Source organism: Rhineura floridana, chromosome 7 (genome assembly GCF_030035675.1).
Source record: "Rhineura floridana isolate rRhiFlo1 chromosome 7, rRhiFlo1.hap2, whole genome shotgun sequence".
NCBI lineage: Eukaryota > Metazoa > Chordata > Lepidosauria > Squamata > Rhineuridae > Rhineura > Rhineura floridana.
The window spans coordinates 134,161,279-134,180,801 of NC_084486.1; the positions used below are offsets into that span (position 1 = coordinate 134,161,279).

The 19,523-nt window shown below is 42.5% G+C and overlaps 1 protein-coding gene across 5 annotated transcripts in view; it reads right to left on the bottom strand.

The window, feature by feature from the left end:
* The window catches only part of PLD1 (phospholipase D1), a 201,921-nt gene that overhangs the window by 44,455 nt on the left and 137,943 nt on the right, over positions 1 to 19,523 (bottom strand). For all 5 annotated transcript variants that reach the window (XM_061637320.1, XM_061637319.1, XM_061637318.1 and 2 more), the window contains 6 exons: positions 19,248 to 19,464; positions 16,860 to 16,988; positions 15,554 to 15,672; positions 14,457 to 14,570; positions 6,456 to 6,566; positions 4,546 to 4,634 (listed from right to left, as the gene is read on the bottom strand). In XM_061637320.1, the coding sequence (XP_061493304.1) occupies positions 4,546 to 4,634; positions 6,456 to 6,566; positions 14,457 to 14,570; positions 15,554 to 15,672; positions 16,860 to 16,988; positions 19,248 to 19,464 (779 nt within the window). The remainder of the gene's footprint in view (positions 1 to 4,545; positions 4,635 to 6,455; positions 6,567 to 14,456; positions 14,571 to 15,553; positions 15,673 to 16,859; positions 16,989 to 19,247; positions 19,465 to 19,523) is intronic.

Below are 19,523 nucleotides of genomic sequence, written 5' to 3' on the forward strand. Positions count from 1 at the left end.
ATCCATTCATTTTAATGGAGCTACTATGAGTTGGTTACAATCCTCTTTCTCTTGAGCATCAAGATTGGGGTGAAGCTACATTACATGTTGGGAGACCAGTGAGTGGATTTTTGAATTTTTGTTTATACATTTGAATGGACAGGAAAGACATTTAACTTTAGGTCTAGCTTGACCATCAGAGAGATCCTATGGCAGGGGAGCAGAATATACAGCAGCGTTCAGAGCATGTAGAGCTCCCAACTCCTCACTAGGGGTGGCAGAATCTGTCAATTTCGGTTCTCTCCATCACCCATTTTTCCAATCATAAATTCAGTTCTCCACATTTCTGCATCAATCTGCAAATTTTTCTTTAAGAAACCCTCATGAAAATTCTTCAGCCTGCTCCTCATAAACACATTTTTGTATGCAGTTTTGATTAATGCAGGCATTTTTTGTAAGCAATTTCTCCTAATATAATGCTATTGTTTGTTATTTTGAGTAATATAGTCATGCACATTTTCTCTCTATATATGCATTTTTGTAAACACTGGTTAGACAACTGCATTGCAAAATTCAGATACATGTACATTTTGAAGGATGGCTGTGGTTTGGTTCTCATAGTGTTTCAGAAAGTGTGAATTTGATAGATGGGGCTTTAAATGTGAACTGAATCAAATCTCTCCCCCATCCCTACTCCTCACCCATCGTAATGATGAGCATTTTGCTCATTTATAAGGAAGGTGGGTTACAGAAAATACATGTTACAGGGTGATGTTCTGTTGTGCTGCAGATCACAGGGCCAGGGCTGTGATCTGGTTGTGGGGTGCAGGCTATGCAAAGTAGAGTCAGAGTGGCAGAGTAGGCTCCAGGTCTCATTATCAGGCAAGCTGCAGGAAATGGCTCTGCAGGCTGTGAATTTACTGGTTTGGTTTGACAGGGACGCAATCTGCTACAGCGACTGCACCACCTGAATCACAATTATACCAAGGGAAGCTCTGTACTTAAATACTCTGTACTTAAAAAGGGAAAAAGTGCTACATTCTGCACCATGGAAACCCAAGGCTTCCAATTAGAATCATGCAAGTGTGTGTGTGCATTTGCATAAATCATTCTGCTAACAATATCCCCAAAAGTCTGGAATGCTTTCAGCCAGGCCAGGAGTGAGAAATACCACCCTGGGCTCCTTCTGGGAGGAAGGGTGGGATATAAATTAAATAAATAAATAAACAGGTAGGCAGGTTACTGAGGCAGAATCCAGGGAACAGCAGGCACGTGTAAAGGTTAAAGAGCTACATACGACATGAAGCACTGCCCTATCCAGCCTGGTTCTGTCCCTCCTAATTGATGGGTGCTGGGAGATCCGTGACTGGAATATGCTTTTCATTTATAAATGAATTTAAAGCACATGTTGGGATGCTCTTCATTTGACTGAAGCAACAGTACTGGAGGAAGGAGCACTGAATCCCTTCTCCTGTACCCCATTCCTGATCGAATCCTGATCGATCCCTCCCCACACACCGACACTCTGAATCTGCTCTCAGCTACACAAGGGAGGAAAAAAACCTACCTGTCAGACTCCCCTTCTTCAGAGGAGAGGCCAGACAGTGGGAGAGGGAACTGCCTTTAGGGCCAGCCCAAGATGCACATGGCCATCCAGGAGCACTTGAGCGGAAGGACTGTTCAGCCAGTAGCTCTCAGGCCCAAGGAAGTTGCAGTGCCCACTCAGAGGACTCCAGCTCAGAATCCCTCATCATGGAAACCACAGGCTCCCCAACTCCACCAGAGTCAATGACTGTTAAAGCAGGACTTCCAGAGCCACCCAGTTGGCCACAGCGGACAATAAGATGCTGGAATAGATATGGCTTGCAGTTTCCATTGGCTGCCTATAAAACTGTGTCCATCACAGTTTTAGAGGGTTGTGAGAACTGGCTCCAATATCTGGGAGGGTCCAATATCCAAATGAGTAATGCTGCAGTCCTATACCCACTTACTTGGAGCAAGCACCATTCAATTTAGTGAGACCTACTTCTGAGTAGACATGTACAGGAATGCCCTGTAAGTAATTCATTTATACACTGCACTTCTGCCTAAAGCAGGGATGGGGAACCTGTGCTGTGGCCCTCTGGATATTCTTGAACTATAGTTCCCATCATCCCTTAATATTGGTCATCCTTGCTGGGGCTGATGGGCGTTGGAGTTCAACAACATCTGGAGCGCCAAAGGTTCCCCAATCCCCGCCTTATAGTAGTGTAACAGCATAAGAAATACAAACAGAAACTATGTATTAGAAAGCAAAAATACACATTAAAAACACGACAATAGGTTAGCCCCAAAATAGAGATCTAAAACATTACACAAAAACCAGCCCAATAAAATTAACAGACCAGACTGGCTCTGTCTGCATCTCTTGAACAACATTTTATTATGCTGGATTTTTATTTCTTTTTTACTCTATTTTAGTTTGCTGCTTAACTTCCATGCTCCCTCACCAATCTTCTAGACATCACAGCTTTATTTATATTGACTTCTCCAGCGTGTTAGATAAATGCAGCCTGCTGTTCATGATTGCGCTACTTGAAATACAAGCTTGCCTTTTAGAAACAGAAGGGCAAACTGTAAACATCCTCGATCAGTTTTCAGAGACAAGGCCTAGCAACACTATAATGACCCACATATTAATCATATTAGAATTCCCGGGCGGGCCAAGAGCTTTTATTCTCCCTTCTTAAAAGCCCAGCCGCTTTCCATCTAGAAATCAGCAACACCATGCACCACTGGTTTAAATTCTTAAAGAAACAGAAGCGCAAACATTCAAAGATATCCTCAGAGAAGCAGGCAGAGAACAATGATGGGCTGTCAGCATCAACCTGGGCCCCAAAAGTAAGGAGGCACAATGAGCTATTTGGAGTGAATTTGTTTTACAGGCCTCCTTCTGATATTACACCAGTCATTGCACTGTAGGTATTATAGATATGATGGGCTCAGATGTTGCAATGCTCAAATGCACACACACTCAGATATTCTCTTTGTCTCAGTGTATGTCTGTGGTTCCCAAGCTTTTTCTCCCATGGACTACTTGGAAATTGCTGAGTTGTCTTGGTAGACCACTTAATGATTGTAGTAACTGTATTGTGCTGTGCTAGATGCTGTATCATTTCTAATTGCATTTTATTGCTTCTTTTATTTCTTATATATTATATGTTATTGTGCTCTGTGGAATTCAAATACATTACAAGGAATAAAAAAGCAATAAAAATACAATTAAAAATCAATATGAGTATTGGGATGGATGTGCTGTCTCATGTCTTCAACCACAAATCCACAGATACCATGTCTACCATCTGAAATGAAGTTTGCAGACTAGTGGTGGTTCGCAGACCACCGTTTGGGAATCCTTGGTATACATTTATAATTCAGCTAATTTCATTGGTGGAACCCACATTGCAATGGAAGTACCGCTGGACCACATATTCTTACTCGTGGTAGCTGGTGGCTCCATTTCAGTGAGGCAATGGAATCCAATCTGGGTTTTAGTCTGAAAGTTTGGACTAAACCCCTGAGTGGATGCCACTGCCCCACTGACACGGAGCCACCAGCCACCATTGATTCTTACCCATCTCCTGGCAATGGACGCAGCTATTACACACACATAGACACACTCACCAAGAATGCCCCAGATTGCAAGAAATACCATAGGGCTGCTGACTGATGTGGTGGCAAAAAAAAACCTTCAACTACCTCATCTTTAATTTTATTTATTTATTTATTAAATTTATTAGTCGCCCATCTGGCTGGTTTACCAGCCACTCTGGGCGACGTACAACATAAAAACATATAATTCACATTAAAACCTTAAAATTCCAACAATAACACTAAAACCTAACCCGCCCCAAAAGCCTGCTTGAAGAGCCAGGTTTTCAAGATCCGGCGGAAGCTCCGGTGGAAGCTCATCATGGAGGGGGCATGGCGGATGTCATTTGGGAGGGAGTTCCACGGAGTGGTGCCACGATTGAAAAAGCTCTCTCCCTAGTTCTCACCAGTCTAGCTGTTTTAACTGGTGGGATAGAGAGAAGGTTTTTTGAGGCTGATCTTGTTGGGTGGCAACGTTGATGATGCTGGAGGCGCTCTTCCAGATAGACTGGGCCAAAACCGTATAGGGTTTTAAAGGTCAAAACCAACACCTTGAACTGGGCCCGGAAAGCAACTGGTAACCAGTGCAACTCCTTCAGCACTGGAGTGATGTGATCTCGCCGGCGGCTACCCTTAATCAGGCGAGCCGCTGCATTCTGTACCAGTTGCAGCTTCCGGACTGTTTTCAAGGGTAACCCCACGTAGAGCACATTACAGTAGTCTAGGCGAGAGGAGACAGTAAGTTTACTCCTACCCAGACTTTGTTTCAATTGTCTATCCTTTCCTGAAAATTAATCCAAAACTGCTTTAAGAAAAGAGAGAGTCTGTGCTGAAATATTTGGCTTAGAAACAACATTTTACCACTGCATTCTTGATCCCACTGCTAAATTTCCCTAACCCTGCCATTACTGTATTTCTGAGTCTGAGCAAGGTTACCTGTGGGCCTTGAGGATACGCTGTGCAATGGCATCACCAATCCGGTTAGACACAACTTTGTCATCAGCGCAGCTAATAAAAAACTGGTTCTATAGGAAAGCAAAACAGAAAGAAGCAGAAAATGTTCATGCTGTTAATAAAAAGGATAGTTGCTGCAAAAGGTACCAGCTAAGGCAGCGGCTGTTAAACTAGACACTTTGAGGTTCCGCAGAAACTTATCATAGATACACTGATGAGAGGATCACTAATGGCAGACAAGCTCCCCTGAAAGACAGCTTGACCAATATCCACCATCACCAGTCTTGCTTTGCAGCCACAGGAGCGCACTTCTAGGTCAACCAATCTAATACCTCCAGATGTTTTGGACTACACCTCCCATCAACTCCAGTCAGCATGGCCATGCTGGCTAGGGGCTGATAGGAGGTGTAGTCCAAAACAAATGAAAGGCAGTAAGTTGGTGAAGGGTGCTCTAGGTGCATCCCATTTCTGTGAGGCACTGTCAAAGCCTAACTAGTCTGGTCAGTGCATCGTGACATCCAAGACTACATCCTAGGGTGACTCCCCAAATCCTTGGCAGCAGACAGGGGTTCCTCAGCAGAGAAATGTGCAGAGAAATGGGTTCCTTGAAGGAAAGATGTTTGTAAACCACTGCACCAAGGCATTAGGGTGCAATCCAGAGTAAGTGAAGCATACTGAAATTAATGGGACTTCATTATTTAACTGCACTTTAATAGGTCATTTCTTTTTTCTGGATTTCATCCAGAAGACTGATTTAATTGAAATTTCACATAAATATGTAAATTTAACACACTACAAACATTAAGCCAATGAAACAATGTCCGTGTTTGTGTATGGGTAGGAAATGATTAGCTGTGACTCATCCTGTACTTTCAAAGCTTCCAAATTTTTAATGCAGAAGACAATGGATGGAAAAGTTTGCAAAATAAGCATGCAATCCACTAAGGACTGCTGCAGCAAATTTATGCCATTTTTACATGGCTCCTGCAGAGGACAACTAGTAAATTAGTGATGGGATATGGGTAGCTCAAGGATTCAAGAATGTCTCCAGTGATTTCCCATCCGGCCCATCAGTACAGCTTTCAGTCCTCACCTTCTTCTAGTGGAGGATGAGTAAAATGTCGGATGACTGGAGGAGGGCTAATGTTGTTCCTATCTTCAAAAAAGGCAAAGAGGAGGAACCTGGGAACTACAGACCAGTCAGCCTGACATTAATCCCTGGGAAAATTCTGGAGCAAATTATAAAGTGGTCAGTCAGTAAGCACCTTGAAAATAACACAGTGATTACTAGAAGCCAACATGATGTACAGTATCTTCTTCGTCTTCTTCATGTCCTTTATCTTTTGTGGCAACCCACAGCACCACAGGTACTCTCCTGTCCACCATGCTCACAATGCCTAACCCTGGGGAAGAACCCCCTTGGCCTTTCCTCAGAGTGAGGCAGGGAGAAGAAAGTTGAGGGGGCAGCAGAGATTCTTACCATGCTGAGTGGGGATTCTAGTGCCACTCTCAGCAGCTGCAGGACCAGCAGCCAATATGGAAGTTCCTTGCCCCCCCACTTGCCGTCTGAGACAACTGATACATTCTGCCTCATGATTGTGCTGCCCCTGCCCATTGCTCAATAGAAATAAGTGGCTCCCATTAAAAATTAAGGTAAATAAAGAGGTGATATTCCCAAGAAGTGGCAATCATGTAAGGCAAACGTAAAAAAAACAAACACACAACGAGAAGTATATTCATTTCTTTACTAAAAGGTAAATTCATTAACAATTGGGAATTTCTCAAGAGCAGCTCTGAATAGATTTAATAGAAACCATGCAGATAATAATTATATTTTTAAATCTCCTGTTTTCTTTATACTGGCCACATCCCCACAGGTAGCTGCTACTTGCCTCTATATATATGTAGTGTTTGCTGTTTGCTATCACGTTTACATAAGCAGAATGAATGGACTCCTCATGGTACTTGATCCCAGCAGACCAGTCAGCGGCCGAGCGGAGCACCTAATAAGGGAAAGATCAGATTTTCTTTACTTTTTAAGTGTGCATGAATGAGGCAAGTTTGCATCTCACTGCAATCTCATTGCAAAAACTGAACAACATTCAATCACCCTGTTCCACTAATTCTGTCCTATGCCATAAGGAAAACATTTGCTACACATAGTGTACCTGCATCAGCTTCTAAAAAAGTAGAAAAAAAATGGCTTGGAAACAGGTTACCTGAAGCATAATCTCTTCCCATGTATACCTAACCAGACCTTTGCTAAGTGCCCCTGCCAACGGAGGTTTGGGGAGTGGCTACAAGGGAGAGGACCTTTTCAGTGTTGTCACCTTGATTGTGGAATACCCTCCCAAGAGAGGCTGGCCTGACACCTAAGTTGGGGTCTTTTCATTGCCAGGTGGAGACCTTTTTGTTCTACCAGATTTTTCAATCTTAAAATTTCAATCTTTAAAATAATTGCTGCTTTTAAGATCTTTTGTACTGTTGCTGTTCCCTGTTGCTGGTTTTAAATCTGGATTTACTCTGCTGATGGTTTCATTCCATTTTAAATCTTATGCTTATGTTTTATTATATATATCTAGTATATTTGATCACCAGAGAATTTTTGTTATTGGACAGTATATAAATACTGTAAGTACAGAACTAAATAATTTTTGCATATAAAGCATGCACCCTTCTGCTGAGCTCTATAGCTCTACTCCCTCTTCCCCTGAATGCCTCTGGAATGATACTAGTGTCATTTCAGAGGCATTCTTGTGGAAAGGGCTGTTGCTCAGGGGTAGAGCATCTGCTTTGCATGCAGAAGGTCCCAGGTTCAATCCCCAGAATTTCCAGGTGGGGCTGGGAGAGACCCTCATCTGAAATAATGAACAGCCGCTGCCAGTACTGAGATAGAGGGACTGATTTTCAGACTCTGTATAAGATGCATTCCTATATTCCTAAAATGGCAGCCAGATCTGTGGTCCAACCACTGCTCCCACTGCAAGCAGCATTTTTAGAGCAGAAAAAAGAGTTGCCATCCCCACTGTCCAGTGACAGGAACCGTTTAATTACTCCTACAAAATGGTCAGAATGTCCCTTCCCCCCTTATTCACCACCTGGGAATGGCACGGCAAATTCAGGGGAGGGTGTTTTGTAGAATTCCCATGGCTGACATTTGGAGACTTGAATCTGTCTTCCCAGAACAAAGTCCAACCATTAGAACAGTGATTCCCAAACTCCTTTTCCCCATGGACCATTTGAAAATCGCTGATGGTCTTGGAGGACCACTTGATGATTTTTTTTAGCAATTGTAATGTGCTGTGCTAGGTGCTGTATGATTTTTAACTGTATTTTATTGCATCCTTTATTTCTTATGTTGGATTTTATTGCATTACAATTTGCATTCCATAGAATTCAAACTATAATGCAATAAAATACAGTATTAGATATAAAAGAAGCAATAAAATACAAAATCAATATGAATATTTATAGTGGACATGCTGTGGACCACCTGAATGAAGCTTACGGATCAGAGTTTGGGAACCCCTGCACTAGAACACGGATGGTGATATGAACATGCAGCCCTCTAGATGTCATTCTAGCAACATGCTGCTTCCAAATATTGCTCAGTAGGGACTATCAGCGATTTCAACATATGAAAGAAACCCTCTGCACTTCCAACAAAGATTGTATCAATTGTTTTCACTTTGCTATGTGATGGTGGATAAACATTGCCCGGGTTGAGGTGCAGTTTCTCCACCAAGCAATCAATTTCATCCCAGCTGGGGAACGCAGGTGATGAAAGCACTGACTATCAGATCATAAAGGTCGGAGAAGATGGATGTTTCCAGTCTCACAGCATCATAGGCAGGTGCAATCAATTCACACCTACAGCCTCCCACTAAGACTCCTTTGTGTATTCTGACTTAACAGCAGCTGAAGTTGAACACAGCATATCCATTTGACTGGCAGAAATTTATTCCCCACAGCTGAGTCCTCCAATCAGAGGGACTAAAGGTATCAACTAAGGCCTAGTCCTCACAGAGCGGTCAACCTGTATCCATGCAGCTTCAGACTCCAACCCATCCATTTTTAAAATGTATTTATTTTATTTATATGCTCGATCTACCATAGGGAGGTTTCCTTAAACAAGAGGAAAAGAATACATAAAATCCATAAAATAACACAGCCCTTAAAATACATAACACAATTCCTAATAACTTACTAAATAGCAATGTAGTAGTAACAGCTGCAGCAGAAAACTAATCTGTTTATCTACTCAAGTCTCTCCTCCAAACACCCACCTAAAAAGGTGCCAAAAATGATACAATTGACCATGGTATACTTCTGGGCTGACTTGGTGGGATGGGTATTGGAGACACTATTTTACAGTGGTTCCAGTCCTATCTCCAAGGTCGTTTCCAGATAATAGTTGTGCTGTGGGGTGTACCATCTTGTCCCCCATGCTGTTTAACATCTATATGAGCGCCTTAGGAGCAGTCATCAGGAGATTTGGGGCGAGGTGTCAGCAGTACGCTGACAATTCCCAGCTCTATTTCTCTGTAACATCTGAATTGGGAGAGCCCGTGGAAGCCTTGGACCGCTGCCTGAACTCAGTGGTGGGCTAGATGAGGGCCAATAAACTGAGTATGAATCCTAGAAAGACAGGGGCGCTGTGGGTTGGTGATTCTTGAGTTCAGATAATTGGTCAGTTACCTGCTTTGGATAGGCTCGTACTCCCTCTGAAAGAGCAGGTCCATAGCCTGGGGGTTCCTGGATCCATCTTTGTCGCTTGAGGCCCAGATGACCTCAGTGGCTAGGAGTACCTTTTACCAGCTTCGGCTAGTAAGACAGCTGCAGCTGTTTCTGGACTGGGATAGCCTGACCACTGTTGTCCACACACTGGTAACCACCAGGCTGGATTACTGTAATGCGCTCTGTGTGGGGCTGCCCTTGAGGTTGGTCCGGAAGCTGCAGCTGGTGCAAAATGCGGTGGCGAGAATGCTCACTGGGTCAGGGTATCATCAACATGTCACCCTGCTGCTGCAAAAATTGCACTGGCCATTTGCTATTGGGCCAAGTTCAAGGTTCTAGTTTTGGTATACAAAGCCCTATACAGCTCGGGACCAGGATACCTGAAAGACCATCTTATCCCTTATATACCCAGTCGATCACAGCACTCTGCGGGTGAGGGCTTCCTGCAGATACCATCTTATCAGGAGGTCTGTTCTGCACAACTTAGGACACAAACCTTTAGTGTGGTGGACCTACCCTGTGGAATTCCCTCCCCTTAAATATTAGACAGGAACCATCTCTGTTATCTTTTCGGCACCTTTTGAAGACTTTCCTCTTTCAACAAGCCTTTTAAGTTGAGACCTTATCCCATTCTGCATCTGTGTTGGAACTGCTTTTAATACGTTTTTAAACTTTCTTTTTTTAAAAAAAATAAATGTTTAACCTTGTTTTTAAAAAAGATGTTTTGAAAGCTTTTTTTTTTAAAAAAATGTTTTTAAAGATGTTTTATTTTAACCTATTTTAAAGTCTGTTTTTATGATGTTTTAAGGTTTTTTTGATGCTTTTCCTTGCCGCCCAGGCTCCTGCTAGGAGGAAGGGCGGGATATAAATCAAATAATAAATAAATAAATAAAAATGATTCACCTAAAAGAGTGATCTATGATCAAGCCTCCTGCCTCTGATTCATTTGATCCTTAGGAGGAAGCTGCCTTATACTGATCAGACCATTGTGCGTCTAGCTCAGTATTGTCTACACTGACTGGCAGCATCTCCCCATGCTTTCAGATGGGGGTTGAACCTGAGACCTTTTGCATGCAAGGCAGATGCTGTACCACTGAGCTACAGCCCTTCCCCTAAGGGCCATAGCCCTTGAAAGGGTCTTGCTTCAAAGGGTCTTCAACAGAACATCCATCATCATTGTTAAGCGCTAATGATATTCAGTGACAATAAGAAAACATTTTTACATCTGTTTGGTACACTGTTCTACCTCTCCTGCCATTCAGTGCTCCTGTCTGATCAAGGTTCTATATATTGTTTCCTAGTAACTCAGGTGCATATGACGTACGTTTCTTCTTAGGCACACAAATCAAAATCAGGTCAGCAGAAATAAATTGTCATCAGAGTAGCTGACAAGATTATAGGATACGCTTGCTCAAATGAGTTTCACAGCTTGAGTGGCTAACTGAATAAAAGAAACCAATGAATGAAATTTACATATCACCAAATATGGCATACTTTATGAGACACTGAAGGAAGCAACATGCAATTCAATAAACAAAAAGTACCACTCATTGGCTGCGTTTGCACATCACGGCAAGGCAAATTACGGCTTACCATGAATGAGCAAGTGTGCTGGTGCATGCTTCTCAAATCATGCTCTGAGTGGTCCTCCCTTTCCAAAGAAACAAACTACAAGCACTTGCTTAGTGTTACATGTGAATCAGCACTCATGGTTTGTTTGCCTCCAAACAAACTATGGGAGGAAGCCAAGAACGACGATTGGCTTCTTCTCATGGTCTGTCTGGAACCAAACAAACCACAAGCGCTAGTTTGTGCATAGCGCTAAGTCAGGGCTCGTTTCTTTCCAGTTTGGGAAACAGAGGACTGGGACAGTGCAGCGTGCACCAGCACACTTGCTCATTTATGGTAAGCCACAGTTTGGTTGATTGTGATGTGTGAACCTGACCGATGCTAAGCCATGGTTTATTTTAGATCAGTCTTGCCAATGGGCAAAGTAACTGTAGTTTCGCCTCGCTAGCCTTCTGCCCCTGTAGCCAGGCAATCTTCTGGGGCAGGGCACCAAAATAAACCAGAATTAAGCCATGGCTTCAGACATAATGAGAAACGTCAACTAGAGATTTGTAAGCCAGCTTCAAACCATAGTTTCATGTTCTGGTTTGTTGGCTGCAAGCAAACCATAATTAGGTGGCTGGGGTGCATCTGGACATACAAAGCACAGTTAAACTAAACAAACCACAGCATAACATTGTGCAAGAAGACGGCCACTGCTGGGGGGCAAGACCAGCTTTAATATTATCTTTTTCATTCTATTACTGTAAGTACACTAAAACCAAAAAAAGCTTCCAAAAAGTGTGATAGTAACTGCCAGCATTATCTGTTTAAAGTGAACCAACAGAAGCTTTAGCTAACTGATGCTTGCGGCCCCACTAGCAGACTCTATAACAAGATGCTGATTCTTCCATTTCTACGCGTCTGAAAGTTACTCACACAACCTACCTCTACGTTTTAAAAGCTACTTAAATGGAAATTGGGGAGGGAAGCCCAGAATACTGGATGAAGCTGGGGAATGTCCTCAATTGCCCGCTTTCAGAAGGCTACTCTGCCCAGAATGATCAAGGATGGAACAAATGCTATTTGCGGAGACTAATTTCTCGGGCAAACCTAGAAGCAGCCTGTGGAAGCAGCCTGAGGTTTCCTGAAATGCCTTTTGCTATTTGCATTTTTCAGTCAATTTTGTGGCGAGTTTAGTTTCTATCTTTTCACCCCATGGGATGATGATGAAAAATCTGCTTTGAGTTTCTGGTTCTTCTTCCAGTGCAATCCTATACATGTCCTAGACATCAGTTCAATGGGGCTTACTCCCAGGTAAATGGGTATAGGACTGGTGCTGTAATATTCTATATTGAGAATCCTAGCCCATCATTGTGATTGGCTTATACATCAAAGGAGTGTTCTTGCTTTCTCCTGATTGGCTGAATGTAACACTTCTTGCAGGAGGTGGGTTTTTCATGAGGTTATGCCAGGGCTCATACTCATGTTAAGTTTTACGGATACCAAATTACTCAGAAAAGCCACACACATAGGGGTACAGGAAAATGTCACACAACAATGTAGGCAACTTGCTTAAAAAGAAGACCCCTGATCTCTATATGAATAGGTTTTAAATGCTTTATCAACTTACAAGCTGAGGTGTGCATTTATTTCAAAAATGAATGAATGCAATGAATGGGGCCAGTTCAGTTTAATTTTCATTTATTCCAGTGCATTGAGGAATGAATTACTCCCATTCATTCCTTATTTGCACCATTTTGGTACTGGAGGGGCTTTCCTGCTCCAGTGGCAGTGGTCTTTGTAGCCATTTTATCCATTGTTGACTGATTGATTGATTGATTATATTTATACCCTGCTATTCAGCCAAGTCTGGCTCCAAAAGTGGGTAACAGTTCAAAAACATACAGAGATGCATTAATAATTAGGGATATATTCAGTGTCTGTGTGTGTTTGGCCCCTAGCTGCTGGTGACACAGTCTGGATTCCAGGTTCTTCCATTAAAAGGGGCAGAAGGAGCTGCAGATGGACTCAAGAGGCTGGCTGATGATAATAATGCCAACTCAGAGAAGCATGCCCTCCAATGATCTGCAGACAGAGCTTGGAAAAGTTACTTTTTTTGAACTACAACTCCCATCAGCCCCAGCCAGCACAGCCACTGGATTGGGCTGATGGGAGTTGTAGTTCAAAAAGTAACTTTTCCAAGCTCTACCTGCAGATTCTCCTGACTCCTAGCAATTGATGCCTGTCCATTTCCACAGGTAGGCAGAAGCTGGAATGAGAGTCTACCCACAACAATCAGGTTGCTGGATTGTTTTGAGGCATTGTGGGTAAACAAAATAGCATCCACCAGGACTGGAGGAAGAGTGTCATTTTGTTTGTTTGTTGGCCAACATGCTTTTTTCTGATTTGAAAATTACAACACGAAGGGCTATTGTACACAAATACAATGGTGGCCACTGAAATTGGCTCTGCTGTTACCACCAACACTACAGGAAGGTCAAGGAAGAAACAGCAAACAAACAATGAGTAAGTGAATGAAGCAAATATGATTTCTGTGAATGAATTGTGAAACTATGTGGTCTTTAATAACAAAACAAATTGAAAGATGAATGGGAAAAAAATCACACACACTCCTATTTACAAGTGATCTTTGCAAGAAATGTATGCACGTTACTGGATGAATCAGATTAAACCTGCATGTGTCTTGACACAAGGGTGTGACGATAGGTAGCTTTCTAGTGAGCAAAGTTTGCACTTGAAAAATGCCTCTGTGTTTCTGGCATTGATTCATCTGAAATGGCACAAGTCTCAAAAGGGGTATATCCATTACTTGGAAAGTCCACTCAAGAGTCCCAAAGCTCCAAGGGTTTCAACATGTTCCCTAGAGCATTTTGAGGAAAGACATCCTAGCAAGTCCATCTCATCCCTATCAGAGCAGAACAGCAAGGGGGTCCAGCACTTTCAATAAGACATTGACATTGTTTGGATATTTCTAATATTGAGCAGAGAGCTCCATGACTGATTAAACTGGAGTCCAGGCAGTTGTCTTAAAGACCACTTATGCAAAAAATACAGACAGTAAAGGCCAAGCAGGTCTTGGGTAACTAACAAACTTTGGGAGACCCACCTAAGAACTCCTGTACTGGTTATCCCAAATATTCAAAATCATCCATAGAAATCCAGTTAATCACCATACTGGCTCAACAAAATTATGGTGACCAAGTACAGCTACAGTAACACTTTCAAAGGCTCTCTGTCCTGCCACAAGGACTAGTAACTTAGGCTTCAATCCTAAACATGTTTTTATGGGAGAGTGGATCCCATTGATCACAGTGGGACTTACTTCTGAGTAATCATGCTGAGTTCACGTTCACTATGTTTTTAATCAAGCACTGCTAACACTAAAAAAAGAAGGGATGGGAGAGGAAGAATCTCTTTTACAGTGTCTCCTGAGATGTCTATTAAAAAGAAGTGGCGTTTGATCTAGTAGTTTATGGCCGTTTCAGTTTAAGGCATATTTTATGAGGCTTCCCACAAAAAGTTTAAAAACTAACATCACAACAGTGGGGGAGTTATAAATTGCATATATCAAACAGCAGTCTTACCTGCACATTGGCACACACAGCCTCCGGGATCTGATACTTTAGCTCATCAGCTGTCTGCTGAGATTTTGGCAATAGAAAAGGGTAGGAAAGGGATCTGTATTTGGGCTTCATGATCTTGGAAACAACAACAGAAAAGAAAAGATAAAATACATTGTGAGACTAATTTATGTTTAGTTTTAACTTCATTCTTAATGTGCAATCCAGTGCATTTCCCCCCTAAGAGTAAACTCCATACTGGCCACAGTGGAATTTACTTCTGAGTGAGCATGCATAAGATTGCACTGCATATTTCCAGTTTTGAATTACATGTCAGTTGCATTTCTCCATAATACAGAGAATGGGGAGAAGAGCTTTCACTCTCTGTAGAATAACGTATGAATGCTTCAGCAGGCAGGCATAGATCCCTGTGAGCAAAAAAATTGCACATCAGTGAAAAAGTTTCTAGCGCAGTTTTCCCTGTCTGTCTGTAGAGAGGGGTTTCTTCCCATCTAAAGGAGCATTAATATGGTGATCTGTCCCAGCTGCAGTTAGGGATGTTGGAGAATTCCAACAAAAATAGAAGCAGAAACTGCCGATGTTCATTTATTCGTTCCATGTCTAGAGCGGAAATAAATCTAGCAAATACAATTGGTATCCACTGTTGTTGTTGCTTTTATTCTGCAAACAATATATCATTAATAACTCCCCCCCCATTTGCATTGCATTTCCTTTGCAGTGAAATGAATGGGGTGGAATAATGTAATGTCAATGTGATTTTCATAATTAATTATGTAAATTACACAAGTTACGTAATTTCATCCCAGTGGACAGCAAGACAAATAACATTAATTTTTGGTGGAAGAAGAACTGCAGGGGAACAGAAACTGAGTTGCATGCAACAAATAGAGGACAGAATGGGAAATGGTGCCTTCTTTCATCCCTATCTGCAGTATGAAGTGGTAGAATCCATTATCCCACTGTAGAACTCCTCTACTTCATTCTGCTACATGTATGGACTAGGCCTCCGAATCCACTCCTAAATGTAGGTCAGTGTGTAACCTCAGAAACTACAAGGTGATAGTTATGCAGGGTCAGGTTCTTTGTCAACACAAACTTACCTTTGTGAAATTCCAGCGCTGAATAAAGTGCCGAGCCACATCCCGGGCAGCTTTACCATGCACCACCGAGGAGATGTCATGCCATGGCATCCTTGGCATGGTGTAGCGATCAATGAAGTCTATGTACGCAGAAAGGAAAGGATACATCATCTACTAGAGAAGTATCCCCTGCTACTTAAATATGATTCTCAGAGGTATCAGTGGGAAGCAATGTTGGACTAAATAGGGTCAGATCCAGCAGGTGTCCTTATGCTACACACTCACTGTCTTACAAAAAACTGGCTCATAATGTTCCATAAAATCAAGGCCCAATTAAGATGCAGTAGGAACTACAGTTTCCCATTATAGGAATATGCCATAGCACTTCCCTCCTCACTTTCACACCTTCAGAGAGATCCAAAGATTCTACTTCTAACTGAAAACTAACCATAGTGATGTCCAAACATGGAGGATTGGTTTGCTTAAGCTCTTGTTAATGAACAAAGACTTGAAACCCTGCAAGGCTGACTCTGTCATGTTGCAGGGTAAAGTTAACTGCATCAGGCAGGAATTGGTGTCTGAATGGTACAGTAAAACTTTATAAACGGGGTGGGGAACCATTGAGGCTTTGTTTCAGGAAGCAAAATGTCTAAGCCAGCACTGAAACCGTAACCTAGTACTGCTCTGTTCTCACTAACTATTTATTTAATTTATTGAATTTATTACATTTATATCCTGCCCTTCCTCCCAGAAGAAGTCCAGGGCGGCAAACAAAAGCACTAAAATCACTTTAAAACATCTTAAAAGGAGCCCTGGGCTCCTACTGGAAGAAAGGGTGGGATATAAATAAAATAATAAATAAATAATAAAATAATAAAAAAGACTTTAAAACATATTAAAATGAAACATCTCAAAAACGTCTTTAAAAAAACAACTTTAAAAGCATCTGGACACCACAGGAAACTGCAGTTTGTTTAAAATCAGAGGCAAAAGCTTCTAATCACCTCTGGTGTGTTAAAGGGAAGGTGCATTCATGTAACGGAAAATCTTGGTTGCCTGTTCCATCTCAACTGGGCTATTTGTTGGAGTTGGAAGAATGCTGAAAAATGTTATGGTTAGTGCTAGGATCCTGGAAAAACTGGCTAAGGCAACTTGAGTCACATTCAGCTGTCTTAAAAACTGTGTAGACAACCTTCAGAAATCTGGAGTTGCTGTCCCACTGTAATGTGTGAACCAGACCCAGCACACCAGGGGACACCAGTTTGGGGAGTTTCCCGACCAAAAAGAAAGAAAGAAAGAAAAGAGCGCAGACGGCGCTGGAACTTACCAGCGAAGGGTTTATCAAGCTGAACCCAGTCTTTGAAGACAAAGTTGCAATAATCCTTTCCATGCCAGAACCTGGTTTCACCAAGAAGCTCTCCAACCCCTGTCTTCAAGCTCCGGATTGAGCCTTTATCTGTCCCAAACAGCGAATCACACAGATTTTTGAGCTCCTTGTTAAGAACACTCAACACTGCACAGATGAAAGTTACCACTGAATCGGCAGTAGTTAGCTTGGTTAGTTAAGCTATCTCCTGGTTCAAATTGCACTGCAGCCATGAACTCATGCCTTCCCTTTCATTCTCCTTTCCTTTATCTCCTAATGTGGCATATCCTTTTGCATCTAGATTATAAGGCCAAGGGTCAGGTCTTTGTTGTTTCTAATTTTGGTACAGTGCTTAGCAATTTTAAGTATGTTAGAAACAAACAAGAACCCAAGCAAGCAAACAGCTTCAAAGTCTCAGTTGCTCTATCTGCCTACTGGGAGGAAGGGCAGGATATAAATTTAATAAACAATAAATAAAAAAAATCTGTGTTACAAATATAGTAATACTGAACCACCCCACAGGACTGCTATAAGGAATACGACTGTAATGCCTGTCAATATAGAGTATGTAAAGCATTTTACAGACCATAGAGATTCAGGGTAGTGTACTGATTAGAGTGTTGGATTAGGAGTGGGTAAGACCCAGGTTCAAATCCCCACTGAGGTATAAGGCTCACTGGGTGACCTTGGGCCTCTCATCCCACAGGGTTGTTATGACGATAAAAATGGGGGAGGGGATACTGTCCTCCAACCTGAGCTCCTTGGAAGAAGGGCAGGAGAGAAGTAAATGTGAAGTATTTTTGTTCTTGGGACATTTAACTATTTTCTGAAATCCCACTCTGAGTCTTAGCCTAGGAGAAAGTAAATGCAGCAAACTTTCCTTGGGTGGTATCCAATGCTAGTCCTACTCAGAGTAGACCCATTCAAGTTAATAAGAACATAAGAAGAGCCTGCTGGATCAGCCCAGTGGCCCATCTAGTCCAGCATCCTGTTCTCACAGAGGCCAACCAGGTGCCTGGGGGAAGCCCGCAAGCAGGACCTGAGTGCAAGAACACTCTCCCCTCCTGAGGCTTCTGGCAACTGGTTTTCAGAAGCATGCTGCCTCTGACTAGGGTGGCAGAGCACAGCCATCATGGCTAGTAGCCATTGATAGCCCTGTCCTCCATGAATTTGTCTAATCTTCTTTTAAAGCCATCCAAGCTGGTGGCCATTACTGCGTCTTGTGGGAGCAAATTTCATAGTTTAACTATGCGCTGAGTAAAGAAGTACTTCCTTTTGTCTGCCTTAATCTTCCAACATTCAGCTTCTTTGAATGTCCACGAGTTCTAGTATTATGAGAGAGGGAGAAGAACTTTTCTCTATCCACTTTCTCAATGGCATGCATAATTTTATACACTTCTATCATGTCTCCTCGGACCCGCCTTTTCTCTAAACTAAAAAGCCCCAAATGCTGCAACCTTTCCTCGTAAGGGAGTCGCTCCATCCCTTTGATCATTCTGGTTGCCCTCTTCTGAACCTTTTCCAACTCTACAATATCCTTTTTGAGATGAGGCGACCAGAACTGTACACAGTATTCCAAATGCGGCCGCACCATAGATTTATACAATGGCATTATGATATCGGCTGTTTTATTTTCAATACCTTTCCTAATTATCCCTAGCATGGAATTTGCCTTTTTCACAGCTGCCGCACACTGGGTCGACATTTTCATCGTGCTGTCCACTACAACCCCGAGGTCTCTCTCCTGGTCGGTCACTGCCAGTTCAGATCCCATGAGCGTATATGTGAAATTCAGATTTTTTGCTCCAATATGTATAATTTTACACTTGTTTATATTGAATTGCATTTGCCATTTTCCCGCCCATTCACTCAGTTTGGAGAGGTCTTTTTGGAGCTCTTTGCAATCCCTTTTTGTTTTAACAACCCTGAACAATTTAGTATCGTCAGCAAGCTTGGCCACTTCACTGCTCACTCCTAACTCTAGGTCATTAATGAACAAGTTGAAGTACAGGTCCCAATATTGATCCTTGAGGGACTCCACTTTCTACAGCCCTCCATTGGGAGAACCAGCAGTCTGGTTCCATTCTGGTTCAAGTGGAGCCTGTCCCTTTTGTACAGGCCCGGCTTGTCCCAAAATGTTCCCCAGTGCCTAACAAATCCAAACCCCTCCTCCCAACACCATCGTCTCATCCACATGACTAATTGAGGTTCATTGGTTTCAACAGATCTACTCTGAGCAGGACTTCACTGAATACAGCCCTTTATCAAATATTCAAGTCATGCCAATATCTTAAGACTTGCTTCTTGCCTTATACCTACTGCCCATCATAATGACAAGAATTCGCTCACTTGAATCGCTGTCTACACTGCTGACGCTGTCTGCGTGGTGCAGGCCATGCCGGTGGAGCTGCCTGTAGATGCTGAACCTGGCAAATTTCTTCGGTCTCCCTATTCCTTTCATCCTCGAAGGATCTGGAGTGTCATCAGTGTTCTCTTGCAATGGCAGCTTCACTTGGTGCTCTAACTGAGGGCCAATGGTTGGCTGTTGATCAGGTTCAGCTAAAGACTGAGGACAGAAAACAGACAGGTAAGGGCTCATCTAAAAAGAAGGGAACATTGTATAGT